Raw genomic sequence first — 16683 nt, 5'->3', positions numbered from 1 at the left:
TACCTTACAGGGTGTCTGTTGTGGGGAGGGGAAGGTAAGTGATTGTAAGCAGGTGTGATTCTGCCTTCAGTGGTAGAAAAAGTCGGCATATAAAAACCAACTCTTCTTCTTTTTAACTGGAGATGCCGGGGACCGAACCTGGGACCTTCTGCGTGCCAAGCAGAGGCTCTTCCACTGACCCAGCAGATTTGCTGTGTGCTGCATTTAGACTGCACCTGCTCTGCCTGGATCAGCAACTGTCCCACAATACAAACTGGACCTCTGAAGTCAAGGGTGCTGTGATGCGGAGCTATCCAGTTGCACAACCATCCCCCCAAACCCTACAGGGGCCCCAGAACGGTCCAAGGGCCAGTCTCGCTATGCAGATGCCACAGGTTTGGTGGCGCACTGGCATACTGCTATGCAGCCCCAGTCAGTAGGATTGGTGCTGCAGCCCACATGCAAGCTCTCGTGCCAACGTTTGAAACAGCTCAATTGTTTGGCACTGCACTTCCAGCCCATGATACAAAAAGAAATTGAAGTTTAGCCGCTGACTTCAACAAGTGGGCACCTTGGCCATCTTCTGGGCATGGATGGGGGATCACTTGGGGTGTGGGGGAGGTCGTTGTGAAGTTCCTGCATTGTGCGGGGGGTTGGACTAGATGACCCTGGTGGTCCCTTCCAACCCTATGATTCTAAGTGGAACTTGGTGTAGTTGTTTCTTTAAGAGTCCTTTGGTAGGGGAAAGAGTTGTCAAGTCACAGCTGACTTATGGGGGACTCGTATGGTTTTCAAGCCAAGAGATGAGCAGAGGTGGTTTGCCTATGCCTGCCTCTTCATAGCAACCATAGAATCATAGAGTTGGAAGGGGCCATACAGGCCATCTAGTCTGACCCCCTGCTTAATGCAGGATCGATCAGCCGAGAGCAGTGGTTCCCAAAGTGGGCAGTATCACCCCTTGGGGGGGATTACCCAGGGGGGCACTAAGAGGCAAGGGGGCTGCTAGAGGTGGTCTCCTTCAACTGTGTTGTTGGATAGGGTAGGGGGCGCTGGGGTTGAGTTTGTGGAACCAAAGGGGTGGTGGCCTGAAAGGTTTGGGAACCACTGGCCTAGAGCATCCCTGAAAGGTGATTGTCCAGCCTCTCTTCTCCCTGCACTTAGTTCTCAATGGTTCACCCGTGGATTTCCTTGGTGGTCTCCCATCCAAGCACTAACCAGGGCCGACCTTACTTAGCTTCTCACGAGATCAGGCCACCCAGGACAGGGCAGGTAGTGGGAAGTGCCATCAAGTCGCAGCTGACTTATGGCAACCCAGCAGCATTTTCAAGGCAAGAGACTTACAGAGGTGGGTTTGCCATTCCCTGCCTCTGTGTAATGACCCTGGACTTCCTTGCTGGTCTCCCAACCAAACACTAATCAGGGCCGACCCTGTTTAGCTTCTGAGATCTGGCGAGATCAGGTTAGCCTGCGCCATCCAGGTCAGGGCAAGAGTCCTTTAGACATGAATAAATATTCAGGAAACCAGACCATAGTTTATACAGTTCTAAAACCGGAAGAAGTCTAGATGTCACCTCTCATACTAATGCCGGTGATAGGGGCTGTGGCTCAGTGTTAGAGCATCAGAAGGCCCCGGGTTCAATCCCCAGCATCTCCAGTTAAAGGGACTAGGCAAGTAGGTGATGTGAAAGACCTCTGCCTTGGACCCTGGAGAGCCACTGTCAGCCTGAGTAGACAACACTGACTTTGATGGACCAATGATCTGATTCAGTATAAGGCATGTGTTCAACGAAGAAGATTACTTAAATGGGGGGTAATGGTCTCACTATTATGAGAAGACAAGCGTCACTGGAAAGGACAATCATGCTAGGTAAAGTTGAAGGCAGCAGGAAAAGAGGAAGACCCAACAAGAGATGGATTTATAAAGGAAGCCAAGGCCCTCAATTTGCAGGATCTGAGCAAGGCAGTTAAGGATAGGACACTTTGGAGGACATTGATTCATAGGATCGCCATGAGTCGGAGATGACTTGACGGCATTAAACACACACACACACAATGGTCTCATTCAAATGATGGCTTTTCCCTCCCTGCCCTCCAAAAGAAAACCCACCTGAGTGAGATCAGCATCAACAAAATCAGTGCCGGGAAGCTTTGGTTCTTCTTCCTGGTTCCAGCTGTCTTCTGGAGTGCTCTGTAATTGACAGGGGAAGCAAACCTTGAGATTGATCTGCGGAAGGCACGGTGGAACTACTGTGCCTGCCGAAGGCCTCTGTTTCCACAACCCGGAGCCCAGCGAAGAAGGCCGCGGCTGAACCATTAAGAACCAGACGGAGGGAGGGAGAAGGGTGTGTGGCCGAAGAAAACAAAGTGATGCATTCAAATGACTCAGGCAATGCAGGTCATACAAACAGCAGCTAAGCATCTGAAAGCTGGCAATTTATAAAACTTGCAGAGCTGTCCTGTGCAGAGTAACCCCCAGCGAGGCATAATGGTTAAGAGTAGTGGACGCTAATCTGGAGAACAGAGTTCGATTCCCCACTCCTCCACATGAGGCCAGCTGGGTGACCTCAGGCTAGTCACAGTTCTCTCAGAACTCTTTCAGCTCCATCTACCTCACAAGGTGTCCCATGAGGGGAGGGGAAGGGAAGGCGATTGCAAGCCGGTTTGAGACTCCTTCAAAGGCAGAGAAAATCAGGATATAAAAACCAACTCTTCTTCTAACCCCAATGATTTCAGTGGGCTCAGCCTGGAATAAGTCTGCGCCGTAGTGCACTGTTCGCACCTCTTCTCCTTGGTACCAGGTATGGCCGGTCTAATCCTCACTGTTTGGTCTCTCCTCCTGGGATCTTTTACTCTCTCTTCCCCTCCCCCTTTCCCCCGGTTTTGGACAAATCGTAACACACAAGCCATTGTGATCCAGTCTGTGGAGCCCATAACACTATCAGCAGATGCAAGAGCAGCAATGAAGGCCCAAATTATATGACTTCACAGTGACTGAAGAGGGAAAATAAATCAGAAATGGACAGCCGTAACTACCTGCATCACTGCTTGGGTAGGAAGGGGCATGGAAGGAGCCAGGTTTCCACTTGGGCTGCCGCTTGAGACGCTATCGATGTCAACATTCGGGAGCACCTGGAAGGGAAAAACAACCCACAAGTTCGTCCGACTAGTTTCCTACGTTCTGACACACAAGGAGGATGCGATCCCCCATCAATCCTCAGCCACAATCCCTTCATCCTCTGCGCCTTTAAGCTTTTGGCCAGTGGCAGGTGAGATGTGGCCGGGGCCACAGCTTGGCAGCACTGCAAGCCAGGGGGCAACCCGGACTGGGAATACCACTGCCTGCCGTTCTCCAGCAGAAGAAATTTAAAAAGGAAGATGCCAGCATGAACCTACGGAAATAGAATTTGCCTCCCCCAGGCCTCCACCCCAACTCAGGGGCTGAACAAGGGCCTAGGATCCCTGAACCACTACACGAGTTAACCGACTTAGCAAAAATAGGAAGAGTGTATCATCATCATTTGTTGCTACTGTCTATTTCTCCGGGCTTCTCTTGATTACATCTGAATTTTACATTTCACCCTGAGAGCCAGTGTGGTGTAGCGGTGAAGAGTGGTGGACTCTAATCTGGAGAAGTGGGTTTGATTCCCCGCTCCTCCGCATGAAGCCTGCTGGGTGACCTTGGGCCAGTCACAGTTCTCTCTGAGCTCTCTCAGCCCCACCGACCTCACAAGGTGCCTGTTGTGGGGAGGGGAAGGGAAGGCAATTGCAAGCCAGTTTGATTCTCCTTAAAAGGTAGAGAAAATCGGGGTATATAAACCAACAAAGCCAGCTCCGCTGATTAAAGCAGAGGTTCCTAAACTGTGCTCTACGGAGCACTTGGTGCTCCGCGAAACATCTCCTAGTGCTCCGTGAAGAGACTGGAAAGAAAAACGCTACTGTCATTCGGTTTAGTATACAGGCGCCAGGTGAAAATTAGTGCTCCATGACGAATTTCTCTCCTGAAAAGTGCTCCATGACTCAAAAAGTTTGGGAACCCCTGGATTAAAGAACTGAAAGGAAGTGGAGACTGGGATCCCAGGGTTACCGTTACTGATTCAATGAAGCATTTCGAGTTCCTACCTGCATTGAGAGTTTAGGAGGATCCTTTTTCTCTGATTTCATCTCTATTACTGCAATGTTTGGCTTCTGTACACTCGGCTGCTGCTTTGGAGGAGCAGGAGGAATGGAAGCGGCCACAGTGACAGGGTGGAATTGGCCGATGATGATCCCTGCAGGCTCAGGTGAGATGCTGTTGATTTGTTTCTGACCTGATGAAAATTAACAAAGACACACACACAAAAAAAGAGGAAAGGTGTTACAGAAGAGAAACCCCCTGAATAAAACCTGAAGCAGAAGCCATGTTAGAAACAAAATAAAAATGAATACAAGGTAATGGGGGTCAAAGAGGAGGTTTGCCATGGCCCTGGTATTCCTTGGAGGGATCCCTTCCAAACATTTGCCAGGGTCGAGGCTGAGAGTGTGTGATCAGACCAGGGTCATCCAGAAAGCTTCCACGGCATAGTGGGGATTCGAACCTGGGTTTTCCAGATCCATGAGAGGGAGGGCAGGAAGGTTTGCATCAGTGTTTGGTTCTCGTGCCCCTTTCTTGCATGCCCAGGACAGTGCTGATCACCCCTTTGGGGTCAGGAAACAATCTTCCTCTAGGCCAAATTGGCCAGGGATCCTGAAGCGGGTTTTTTTGCCATCTGGCATGGAGTAGGGGTCACTGGGTATAGAGTAGGGGTCACTGCATTGTGGTGGGGGTTGGACTAGATGACCCTGGTGGTCCCTTCCACTCTAGGATTCTAGTCTGACACTACACCACGCTGGCTCGCCAAAGAATACACACACACACCATTCTAACATTCATAATTTCAAAAGACAGTTACAGAAGACCCACTGCACAGTTAAACTGTTGCATCTGATGGGAGGTGTCTGCCACACCTTCAATATTTATTTCTGGTGGACAGACCACGCATATGCGCATGCACACGCAGCCTCAAAAGACATTCCACAGGCCTGGAAGGGACGACAGCATTCAGCAATCTGACGTCTGCTCCTTCAATCTTCTGGATGCAAAAGCCACCATGGTGACGCCAAAGGGCGAATCAGCCCCCTTGGGACATAAAATCAGGGGCTCACGCTTGAAATCAAACTCGGGGCCTTGGAGAAAGTCCAGTTTCAGCTACAGAAATAATAGACATTAGTGTAGGAGCTCCGTGGCGTAGAGTGGTAAGCTGCAATACTGCAGTCAAAACTCCACTCACAACTTGAGCTCGATCCGAACAGAAGTCAGTTTCAGGTAACTGGCTCAAGGTTGACTCAGCCTTCCATCCTTCTGAGGTCGGTAAAATGAGGACCCAGCTTGCTGGGGGTAAAGGAAAGACGACTGGGGAAGGCACTGGCAAACCACCCCGTAAACAAAGTCTGCCTAGGAAACATCAGGATGTGACGTCACCCCATGGGTCAGGAATGACCCGGTGCTTGCACAGGAGTCTACCTTTACATTTAGTGCAGTGAAGCATGTCTAGGACTCAAGCGGTTCTGGCAGCAAAGTCAGCTCACTACTGGAACTGGCATGAGTTTACCTTGTTCCTCTGTTTGCTTCTGCAGTTCTCCCAATTCCGATTTTTGCTTTGCAACTTTGATGTCCCAGAATCAGAATTTCCCCTCCGCTGTTTCAAAGCACTTTAATTTAGTACAGCGACATCTAGGGATGGAAAGGAGCACTTGCAACCAAGGGTGCATGTTTCCGCTTGTCCATCAAGCCGCTCCACTTCCCTTTAGGAAAATAATTTGCTGTATTCGTTAGGATCATCCAAAAGACACAGAAGGAATGGGTTCGGGGCGCTCACGAGAAAAATGTAGGAGCAGGCCGCTAAATTAAGAAGCCCCCTTTTAGTATCTCATGCTCCCAGAGAACAGCCCTGCATCAATCAACTTTAAAACTACCCAGAGAAGTCGAGGAGGAGGAGAAGGAGGAGAAAAAGAATGAAAAAGAGAAGGAGGAGAAGAGCTGGTTTTTATATGCCGACTTTCTCTACCACTTAAGGAAGAATCAAACTGGCTTACAATCGCCTTCCCTTCCCCTCCCCACAACAGACACCTTGTGAGGTAGGTGGAGCTGAGAGAGCTGTGACTAGCCCAAGGCCACCCAGATGGCTTCATGTGTAGGAGTGGGGAAACAAACCCAGTTCACCAGGACAGAGTCCACTGCTCCAAACCACTGCTCTACACCACACCAGCAGCAATAAGGTTTTCTCTGAAGCACAGGAAGCAAAAGATGGAAGCTTTGTGGGGGTTTGTCCGTACCTAAGGGAACAGCCATTGGAATGAGGTGGCCTTCCAGGGGACCCGAGGCATCCGGCGCCTCTTTGATGGGGCTGAAGAGATACTGCAGTTCCCGACAAGGAGCCAACCGCGGACGTGACTTTTTAGGACTGGTGGTTTTGCTGTGTCCGCAGGGAACCGTCTGCGTCCTCGCAGATTTTACTCTGGTACCTGGAAGGACAATTAAACAACCATGATGTCTCCCGCAAGCAGGAGCCAATAAGGCCGAGGGTTTTTAGAGCAGTCTTCTGTAATGGCTGGGCTGTGAAGGTCAAAAGCAGAGGAATGGAAAACGATAACGAAGAGCCCTGCTGGATCAGAACAGTGGTCCATCTAGTCCAGCATCCTATCTCATACAGTAGCCAACCAGTTTCTCAGGAGGTCCAACCACAGGGCATAGAGGCAGAAGCCTTCATAAGAACATCAGAAGAGCCCTGCTGGGTCAGACCAGAGGTCCATCCAGTCCAGCATCCTGTCTCACACAGTGGCCAACCAGTTCTTCTGGAGGTCTGACAACAGGGCATAGAGGCTGAAGTCTTCTGGGCATAGAGTAGGAGTCACTGGGGGTGTGAGGGGAAAGGTAGTTGTGAATTTCCTGCATTGTGCGGGGGGGGGGTTGGTCTAGATGACCCTGGTGGTCTCTTCCAACTCTATGATTCTATGATTCTCTCAGCCTAATCTGCCTTGCATGGCTGTTGTGGGAGCAAGAAAGAGGATGCAAAACCAGGAACATCACCATGAGTTGCTTGGAAGAAGAGTGGGATAATGATAGGTTATTGGGAAATAAAAGCAGGTGGTATATGAAATTTTGATCATTAGCGGGGAGGAAAGATATGTCGCCTACCTCTAACGCTTTCGATTAATTTAGGTCTCGGAGGCTTCAGTTTGGGAGGGGGAGAGTTGATCCTGAGATACGGTGATTTCTTAAGTGTGCTCCTGTGGCCCTGGTAGATCGGCCTCCCGTAAATCTGAGAGAGATACCCGTCGGTCTGAACAACTGTACTTGCCTTCGGAATCACCTAAACAGAAACAGAAAACTCCTTCTGAAACGGTAACCGACAAAAGAGCCAAAAGAGACTCGCTTTTTTTTTCTTCCAAGCATATAAAAAAGCACCTCAATTCTCCCAAACTTTTAGCATGGGACTGTTCCACCTAATCCTGTAGTTGTTTTTAGACCAGTGCTGTGACCTGAATTCAAGGGCCAAGCTAGCCCAATCTTGTCAGATCTCAGAAGCTAAGGAGGGTCAGTCCTGCTTCATACGTGGATGGGAGACCGCCAAGGGTCGCTACACAAAGGCAGGCAATGGCCGACCACCTCTGCTCATCTCTTGCCTTGAACACCCTACAGGGTCGCCATAAGTCCGCTGTGACTTGATGGCCCTTTATATATACATTAGCGGTGCCCTGACCTGGACAGCCTGATCTCGTCAGATCTTAGAAGCTAAGCAAGGTCAGCCCTGATTAGTGCTTGGATGAGAAACCACCAAGGAAGTTCAGGGTTGCTATGCGGAGGCAGGCAACGGTAAACCATCTCTGAACGTCTCTTGAAAATCCTACGGGGTTACCAACTCACGACTGCGACTTGACAGCACTTCCCACCATCCCCAGTACTGCTGGCTGCTTTTGCCAAAATTAAAAAGCGCGTTAAAGAGCTTGATTGTAACAGCACTACTTTCCCTGCTCGTGGCGTCTGTTCGACTCAGTTTTTTGGAATACCACCACCACGCCGTTTGCCCGCTTATACTATCTGACAACAACTCGTCTTTCTAGAGCCTTCTGTTTAGCTAGACTGAATGCAAACCCTTCTATGATCATGCAGGGCAGGATTTTGAATATACCATACCCAAACAGGACTTGTCCTTGCTCTTCTGGCTCTATCGATTCATTAGCTCATGCCCTCTTGGAATGCCGCTTTTATGAGGAACTTCGATCACGTTATCTCTCTCCCCTTTTAATATATAAATCTAATGCCTCTATCTCTGACATAACGTCTTTTTTGTTAAGTGACAGGGATCCCAAGGCTACATTGTCAGCGGCAAGATTTATTTCAGTCCTTTTATCCCTCAAACATTAGATTTAAAATTACGCTGCTCAAGATCAATGGATCAAGGAGCTTCTAAGGGATAAAGGAAAGTACTCCTGGATATATTTCTGTGTGGACTTTCAAAGTTAGGCCGCTGATTTATACTTATGATCATTCTTATTTTATAATTATTACGTTTTATAGTGTTTGGGGTTTTTTATTATGTAAGCTTTAACGTTGTTGTTATATCATACTGGGTGAGAGTTGCAGGGTAGCAATTTTAAAAATAAGTTAAAGAAAACAAACAAAACCACAGTGCCAGAGTTTATAGGAAGCCCGACCAATCCAGAGGATTCATGCTTCCTGCCCAGTAGACACTCGATGGTCCACACCTTTATTTCCTTCTGGTGCTTGAGGTTTGAAGAAGAGGAGTTGGCTTTTATATGCCGAATTTCTCTACCACTTAATGGAGAATCAAACTGGCTTACAAGCACCTTCCCTTCCCCTCCCTACAACAGACACCCCATGAGGTAGGTGGGGCTGAGAGAGCTCTAAGAGAGCTGTGACTAGCCCAAGGTTACTCAGCAGGCTGCAGGTGGGGAAACCAACCCGGTTCACCAGATCAGCATCCTCCGCTCGTGTGGAGGAGTGGGGGAATCAAACCCCGGTTCTTCAGATCAGAGTCCACCACTCCAAACCACCACTCTTAACTACTACACCATGCCGGCTCTCTTTGAGCAAACATTGTACTGATTAGCAGGCTCCAGGTGTCAGGTTGCAGCGTCTTGGTAGCAGAGAGCAAGGAGGGTTCCAGGAGTCAGAGGCTTTCAGTCCAAGGTCAGCTATCGAGGGTTAGCCAGCACTAGTAATCAAGACAAGGTTCAAGTTCCAGCCAACAGAGTGGCATCAGGTAAGCGTTTGCTGTACTCGTTGTAGCCACGTCCGACAGTTTCCCCTAAGAGCCTTTTATGCTTGGCTCCTACTAATTCAGTCAGAATCCTGCCACAACTCATCTCCACTATTAGCCCACAGCTGCTTTCTGTTCTGGAGGCGAGCACTGCATCTTCTCTCTCGCAACTCCATTTGCAGTCTTTTCCTACGTTGCTGCAAAGGTGTAGGTCACGGGTCGCAAAAGCGCAGCTCCCAAGCCGCATGTGGCTCTTTGAGCCCTTGAGTCAAGCTCTTTCCAGTCCCACCCAGCTAGCCGGCGGGGGTTTGAAGCGCTTCCCACCCCTTCCACCTTCCCCGAACTTCCAAGGGCCCTCCGGGTTTCCAGCCCCACCCCTTTCCTCTCCGGCAGGTGATCTGGTCAGGGGGCCGTCTGGTGTCCGTCCAGGCCTGTCTTCCTGCCGGCCCGAGAGCTACCTCCCCCCGGGGCCTCCTCTAGGCCGCCCCGCTTTGGCTCCCCTCTCCCTTGTAAGGGTCGCCTGGTGCTGGAGCCGTTGGCGTCTGCGCCCCGGCCCGCGGGGGCGTTGCCCTGCCCCGGGTCACTCCTGGCCTCGCCTCTCAGCCCCGGCATGCTGGCCGGGAGAATGCCTTTCCGGCCCGCCCTCCTGTCAGGGATGGCTGTTGGGGCCCCCGCCGCTCACCCCTCTCTGCTCAGCCCGGCATCGCGGCTTGGCTCCGTCCACGCCCCGATCCTGCTGCGCTGCGCCACCTGTTCCCCGGGCTCGGAGGTAAGTGGGGCGCAGGGCCCGTCAGTGTCCGCCCAGGGCAGTCCTGGGTGGGGCCTTGAGGGAAGGTAGGAAGGAGCCCAGGCGGCGGCGAGGAGGAGGAGGTCTTGGATTTGCCACTCAGATGTACATTTTCCCCATCCAGATTCTCAAAACTCTGCATGGGGGTTATTGGCCATTTATGAATGGGAGGTTTTGCATTGGATTTGCCACTCAGATGCACATTTTCCCCATGCAGAATGTAGGCACCCAATATATAGAAATGAGCAAACCAGTGATATTTTAGGGAGCAGGCTAGCAGGCGGGGCCCATTACTTACATCATAGAAGCCTACACAACACAAAACACTGTTGCTGTATGTAGGTTTTATTTTATTTGTTTTTTATCTTATATTGTGGAAATGTACATCCAGTTTTTTCCCCCTTTAAATTTCTTGGGGCCCTAAGCTATAGCTTATTTAGCTTATACATAAATCCGGCACTGTGCCCACAGGCACCACGGTGCCAGCCCCCACCTTTCCTGGTACCTGCAGAGTGTTTTCAGAAAGTGGACGGGGCCAGTTGGCGCTTCTGCCCCAGCAAGCCTCTGATTGACCACTGCAGACCGCTTTGGGAAAAGCTGCTACAGCAGCACAAGGGTCTCTACTGCGTGACTGCTTTACTAGGTTGATACCTGCACACATAGTATTTGAGAGACTTATACTAACCAGTATTACAACAAGAACCTATTACGCCAGATGTTTGAGTATTTGGGAATAGAATTTACAACATATACACATGCCTGGTTGGGTTTGAACTGTTTGTATTTGTATTTGTATCCATTAATGTATTTCTGTAAACGTGTGCAGGTTTAACAAAGGGTTTTAATTAACCACTGATGAAGGCCCCATAGGCCGAAATGCGTTTGGTATGTGGTTACAGTTATCAACCTCAGGATATGCCATTGTGCTATTTTAATGCTTTTAAATAATTTTAAATTTTACATAGCGCTTCTAATAAATTATACTTTTAGTATTTATACATAGACTTATATATTTTTTTCTTTTCACCCAACCTTGGGTACCCAGATATAGGGGCCCCGTGGCACAGAGTGGTAAGCTGCAGTAATGCAGTCCAAAGCTTTGCTCACGACCTTTGAGTTCGATCCTGACGGAAGTTGGTTTCAGGTAGCTGGCTCAAGGTTGACTCAGCCTTCCATCCTTCCGAGGTCGGTAAAATGAGGACCCAGCTTGCTGGGGGTAAAGGGAAGATGACTGGGGAAGGCACTGGCAAACCACCCCGTAAACCAAGTCTGCCTAGAAAATGTCGGGATGTGACGTCACCCCATGGGGCAAGAATGACCTGGTGCTTGCACAGGGGACCTTTACCATTTACCTGGGTACCCAGGTAAGCTGTGGCAGCCATTTTGTGGCCAGCTCCGTCTCCTGTGGCAGCCGTCGTGTGGCTGTGCCCACCACGCCATGTCAGAACTCCCAAGGCGCCCGGCAGGCTCAAAAAGACAGGGGACCCCTGGCTTACTTGCTGAGGTCTTACAGTCCCTGATAGTTAACCAACCCTAAAGCTTCGCGTTCTCACCTTACGTGCCGGCTTCAGCGCAGCTCTCGCAGCAGGTAAGGGCCTTCTGACCGTGCTTCCTTGGGGAAACCGAGATTCCGATTTCATTTCTCTGCCGGCCTTCGTGGGCCTGACAGTATGCTGGGCCTTGAGACCAAGACCCTTCCGGCATTCACCGTCAGGCCTGCCTTCCTCCCAGGCCTTCCTTGCCATTTCATCCTAAACGTAAACATAACAAGCAGTGAGCACAGTTATCATTTTGAATGCAGCGAAAACATCTTTGAGCAGCTTTGACTTCTACTTTACCAGTTCAGTAGACGTTAACGTGATACAGTGAGACAAGTAGGCAGAGAGAAGAAAAAGAAGAGCTGCTTTTTATATGCCGATTTTCTCTACCTTTTTAAAGGAGTCTCAAAGTAGCTTACAATCTCCTTCCCTTCCTCTCCCCACAATAGACACATTGTAAGGTAGGTGGGGCTGAGAGAGATTGGAGAGAACTGTGACTAGCCCAAGGTCACTCAGCAGGCTTCATGTGGAGGAGTGGGGAAACCAACCTGGTTCTCCAGATTTAGAGTCCACCGCTCCTAACTACTACACCACACTGGCTCTCTAAAAAAGTAGGTAGATTAGAGGCATTATGGGATAGCGACATCCAGAGCAAATTGTGTTCCATGAAGCTGCCTTATACTGAATCAGACCATAGGTCCATCAAGGTCAGTACTGTCTACTACTCAGACTACAGTAGCTCTCCAGGGTCAGGCAGAGGCCTTTAACATCACCTACTGCCTGGACCTTTTAATTGGAGATGCCTGGGTTTGAACCTGGGACATTCTTCATGCAAACCAGAGCCTCTTCCACTGAGCCACAGCCTCTACCAACGCTGCAGTACATTTCAAGCAGATGCCTTTGCGTCTCCATTCAGTCAACTACAACTGCAATATGACCTGCACTTTCCATAGAGTTGGTGGTGTCAAGGGGTCCCAAGCCCAGAGGCCCCCTGGGACAGTAAATAAAACACACTTTGGGGGCCAGTCTCCTGTGAACCCCAGTTAGAGTTGCCACCAGTTCCTCTAACTCCCCCTAAGCTCAGCGACTAAAGAACCAAGCCTGCCGCCTCATCCAGGAGTTAATCCTGAAAGTCAGGCCTGCAAGGTTGACCGCTTGTCCCCTGAGTTCCAGTCAAAACAGTTATACGGTGGCTGTGCCAAGTTTGACTAAGGTACTGGTTCAGAGGGAAGGCCAAATCTGAGGAAACGCCACACAAATAAAGGCTGTAGCAGTTATTAAACTAGTGCTCTAAAATACAACTTAACAGGTCCACCAAGACAGAGTAAGAAAACAAGAAAGCTTAGCTAACTAAGATGCCCTGTATGGCCCCTCCCAACTCTATGATCTAGGTTTTTACTATAAGAGTTGTTCGACAGTGGAATCGGCAGCCTAGGGAGGTGGTGCGCTCTCCCTCCCTGGCAGTCTTTAAGCAGAGGCTGGACAAGCACTTATCAGGGATGCTCTAAGCTGATCCTGCATTGAGCAGGGGGTTGGACTAGATGACTTGTATGGACCCTTCCAACTCTAGGATTCTATATTCTATAAAGTTGCTAACTATCTTACTTCTTCTTGACTGGTTGCCCTATGAACACATGAACACATGAAGCTGCCTTCTACTGAATCAGAACCTTGGTCTATCCAAGTCAGTATTGTCTACTCAGACTGACAGCGGCTCTCCAGGGTCTCAGGCAGGGGTCTTTCACATCACCTACTTGTCTAGACCTTTAAACTGGAGATGCCGGGGATTGAACCTGGGACCTTGTGCATGCCAAGCAGATGCTCTACCACTGAGCCATGGCCCCTATCACCGGCATTAGTATGAGAGGCGACATCTAGACTTCTTCCAGTGTTAGAACTGTATAAACCTTGAGGATATTAATCAATGTTATTATATTTATGTGAAATGTTGCTGTGATACTGTACTTTGTAGATGTAAGCTGCCCTTCAGTCGGGAAAGGGCGGGGTAGAAGTCCAATAAATAACAACAACAACAACAACGACAACATGCCTGGCTGACTTCTGTGCCTCCAGACAAGATATGATCTTAACATTCTGTGCTGCCAGGTCTCAAGAACAAAGAGCCACGGGTTACCTCACAGCCAGAGTCCAAGCCCAAGTCTAACCCTCTCCTTCCCCCTTTTGTTCTTCATACTGAAGACTGCATGTTTTTATGCTCTGTTGTCCAGCGACAAAGCGGGCGCCAGGAACCGGCCAGGAACCAGCCGCATGGATGATTCGATTCTCTGCAGCTGATCTAAATCACCCTGTGAGCAAGGACTCCTCAAGGTTAGTTCTAAGAACATGAGAAAGGCCCTGCTGGAGCAGATCAAGGACCATCAAGTCCAGCGGTCCATTCGCACAGTGGCCAACCTGGTGCCTCTAGGAAGCCCACAAGCAAGGCAACTGGGGCAGCATTATCCCGCCTGGGTTCCAAATCACCTAATATAATAGGCATGCTCCTCTGATCCTGGAGAGACTATTATTCATTTTTGCTAGTAGCCATGGATAGCCCTCTCCTCCACGAACATGTCCACTCCCCTCTTCGAGCCTTCCAAGTTGGCAGCCATCACCACAACCTGGGGCGGGGAGTTCCACAATTTAACTATGCGTTGTGTGAAGAAGGAAGTAACAGATAACAATGAAGTAACAGATGAAGTAACAGATAACAAGACCCCCTGACAGGGCCTTGGTACAAGCGTAATCCATGACACCCGGATCTCAGTACGAGAATGTCTCCGTCTTTCATATGAGACCCAAACTCCCACAATTCTCTTTGTTAGGCCCACCAGACAAGCATAACTTTATACAAACTTTGGTCAAGCAAAGATAGTTTCTTTACAGGTGGTATCCTCCGACGTCGCTCAGCAAAGTGCAAGTGTACCTTGATTTCCAAGCTGATAGTTTTAATCCATTCATCTACTGTTTTTCTGATCCGTATCTCCTCCAGAACATCTCTAAAAAGATCAAGGAAAAAGAAAAACGCTGAAGACACCATTACATGCCTGCTTCGGGTTCCTCTAGACCAGGGCTTCTTAAACTTTTTCCACTCGTGACGTGTTTTTGACAGAGAAACGTTTACGCGTCCCCAGGTATATAGGTATATATATCAATAAATGTTTGATTTGTATACCAATTTTATATTGCCCAATTTTTCGCGACCCCCACATTGAGTTATGCGACCCCCATAAGGGGTCGCGACCCACAAGTTTAAGAAGCTTTGCTCTAGACTAGCTCCTCCTCCACCGGAGTGGCCACATGGACCAACTGCACCGTGGCAGAGAGACGGAGAGACCGAGAAGCAGGCAAAGGCGCTGCCCTATGCATGCGCCTGGATCAGCTCAGAATTGCCTCTTCTACTTTTCCACACACCCATGCTCTCCACTGGTTACCAGTAGAAAAGAGAAATTAGCACCCAGAGATTGCTTGTGCAAAATATTGCGCAAGCAGAACAGTTGCACAAGCAGAACAGAAACATGCTGTGCTTACCTCAGAATCAGGGGCTAGCATGAAGCTTCCTTCAGTTCTTTCTGCACTAGTATGGTGTAGTGGTTAAGAGTGGTGGTTTGGCGCTGTGGGCTCTGATCTGGTGAGCCGGGTTGGATTCCCCACTCCTCCACATGAGTGGTGGATGCTAATCTGGTGAACTGGATTTGTTTCCCCATTCCTCCACATGAAGCCAGCTGGGTGACCTTGAGCTACTCACAGTTCTCTCAGAGCTCTCTCAGCCCCACCTATCTCACAGGGTGTCTGTTGTGGGATGGGGAAGGGAAGGTGATTGTGAGCCAGTTTGAGCCTCCCTTAAGTGGTAGAGAAAGTCATCATATAAAAATCAACTCTTCTTCTGCACAAGGATCCTACCCTAGCGCATGAAGAAATCTTCCGGCGGATCCGAGCTGATCCTTCTAATGCAGGGGAGTGAAGGCAGATAAAGGGAAGAGACGGAATCGCAGCAGCAGCCCCAGCCTACCTGTTTGCAGTCAAAGTGTCGATGAACGAGTGCAAGGCGCTGCCGTCCTTGGCACGCACGATGGCTTCCAGGTTTTCTTCCAGAACCTTCTTGTTCTTGCGCACCACTCGCAGGATCCTTTCGGCGTCCCTCAGCATAGACTTGGGGGCCTGGACCGTCTGAAGGACAGATGGCTTGGGAAGGTTCTGGGCTTCAGGGACTCTCAGGAGAACCGGGTCTTTTTGCTAAAACGGAAAGAAGAAACAGAAAGCAGCTTTTACGGATTTCAAGGGTGCCTCGCGGGACAGACCAGAGATCTGGCTGATCCACCCATTCTCCTGCAAGAGTTGCCACTGCGTGAGGCAGGATGCTGGACTGGATGGACCACTGGTCTGATGCAAAAGGCTCCATTTGTGTTCCTTCTGACCAGCTAAGTGAACCACCCTACAGAATACAGCAGTACAGATTCATGGAGGACAGGCCTATCAGCAGCGACTATCCGTGGTGATTGAAGGGAACCTCCACATTCAGAGGCAGCCAACCTCTGAACCCCAGTGCCAGGAGGCAACATCAGGGAAAGGCCTCAGCCTCTTTGCCCTGTTGCTGGCCCTCAATAGTGACTGGTCAGCCACTGTGTGGGACGGGATGCTGGACTAGATGGACACTGATCTGATCCAGCAGGGCTCTTCTGATGTTCTTAGACTGGTAATCTTCGGGATAGTACCCATGACATTATTGCCCAGTGTGTCCCAGGTCTGTCAATGGCTACTAGCCATGACGAGTAAACGGAACCTCTACATTCAGGGGCAGTTTTAAAACATTTTTCCTTCTCCAATGCTGCGATCCAATGAACACTTACTCAGGAGTAAACCCTAGCGTACTCTGCAAGGGGCCATGGCTCAATGGTAGAGCGTTTGCTTGGCATGCAGAAGGCCCCAGGTTCAATCCCCGGCATCTCCAGTGAACGGGAGTAGGCAAGTAGGTGATGTGAATAGACCCCTGCCTGAGACCTTGGAGAGCCACCGCTGGTCTGAGTAGACAACACTGACTTTGATGGACCAAGGGTCTGATTCAGTATAAGGCAGCATCATG

At 49.7% G+C, this 16683-nt stretch overlaps 1 protein-coding gene across 1 annotated transcript in view; it reads right to left on the bottom strand.

The window, feature by feature from the left end:
* KIAA0586 (KIAA0586 ortholog) overlaps positions 1–16683 on the bottom strand; it is a 102802-nt gene that overhangs the window by 64183 nt on the left and 21936 nt on the right. Inside the window, exons 10-17 of the mRNA XM_056851178.1 lie at positions 15613–15836; positions 14527–14599; positions 11619–11816; positions 7193–7367; positions 6331–6519; positions 4099–4286; positions 3013–3108; positions 2083–2167 (exon numbers count right to left, since the gene is read on the bottom strand). Of these exons, the coding sequence (XP_056707156.1) occupies positions 2083–2167; positions 3013–3108; positions 4099–4286; positions 6331–6519; positions 7193–7367; positions 11619–11816; positions 14527–14599; positions 15613–15836 (1228 nt within the window). The remainder of the gene's footprint in view (positions 1–2082; positions 2168–3012; positions 3109–4098; positions 4287–6330; positions 6520–7192; positions 7368–11618; positions 11817–14526; positions 14600–15612; positions 15837–16683) is intronic.

Source organism: Euleptes europaea, chromosome 6 (genome assembly GCF_029931775.1).
Source record: "Euleptes europaea isolate rEulEur1 chromosome 6, rEulEur1.hap1, whole genome shotgun sequence".
NCBI classification, from domain to species: domain Eukaryota; kingdom Metazoa; phylum Chordata; class Lepidosauria; order Squamata; family Sphaerodactylidae; genus Euleptes; species Euleptes europaea.
The sequence above is the reverse complement of the archived record's forward strand: the minus strand, read 5'-3'. Positions and strand labels throughout refer to the sequence as shown.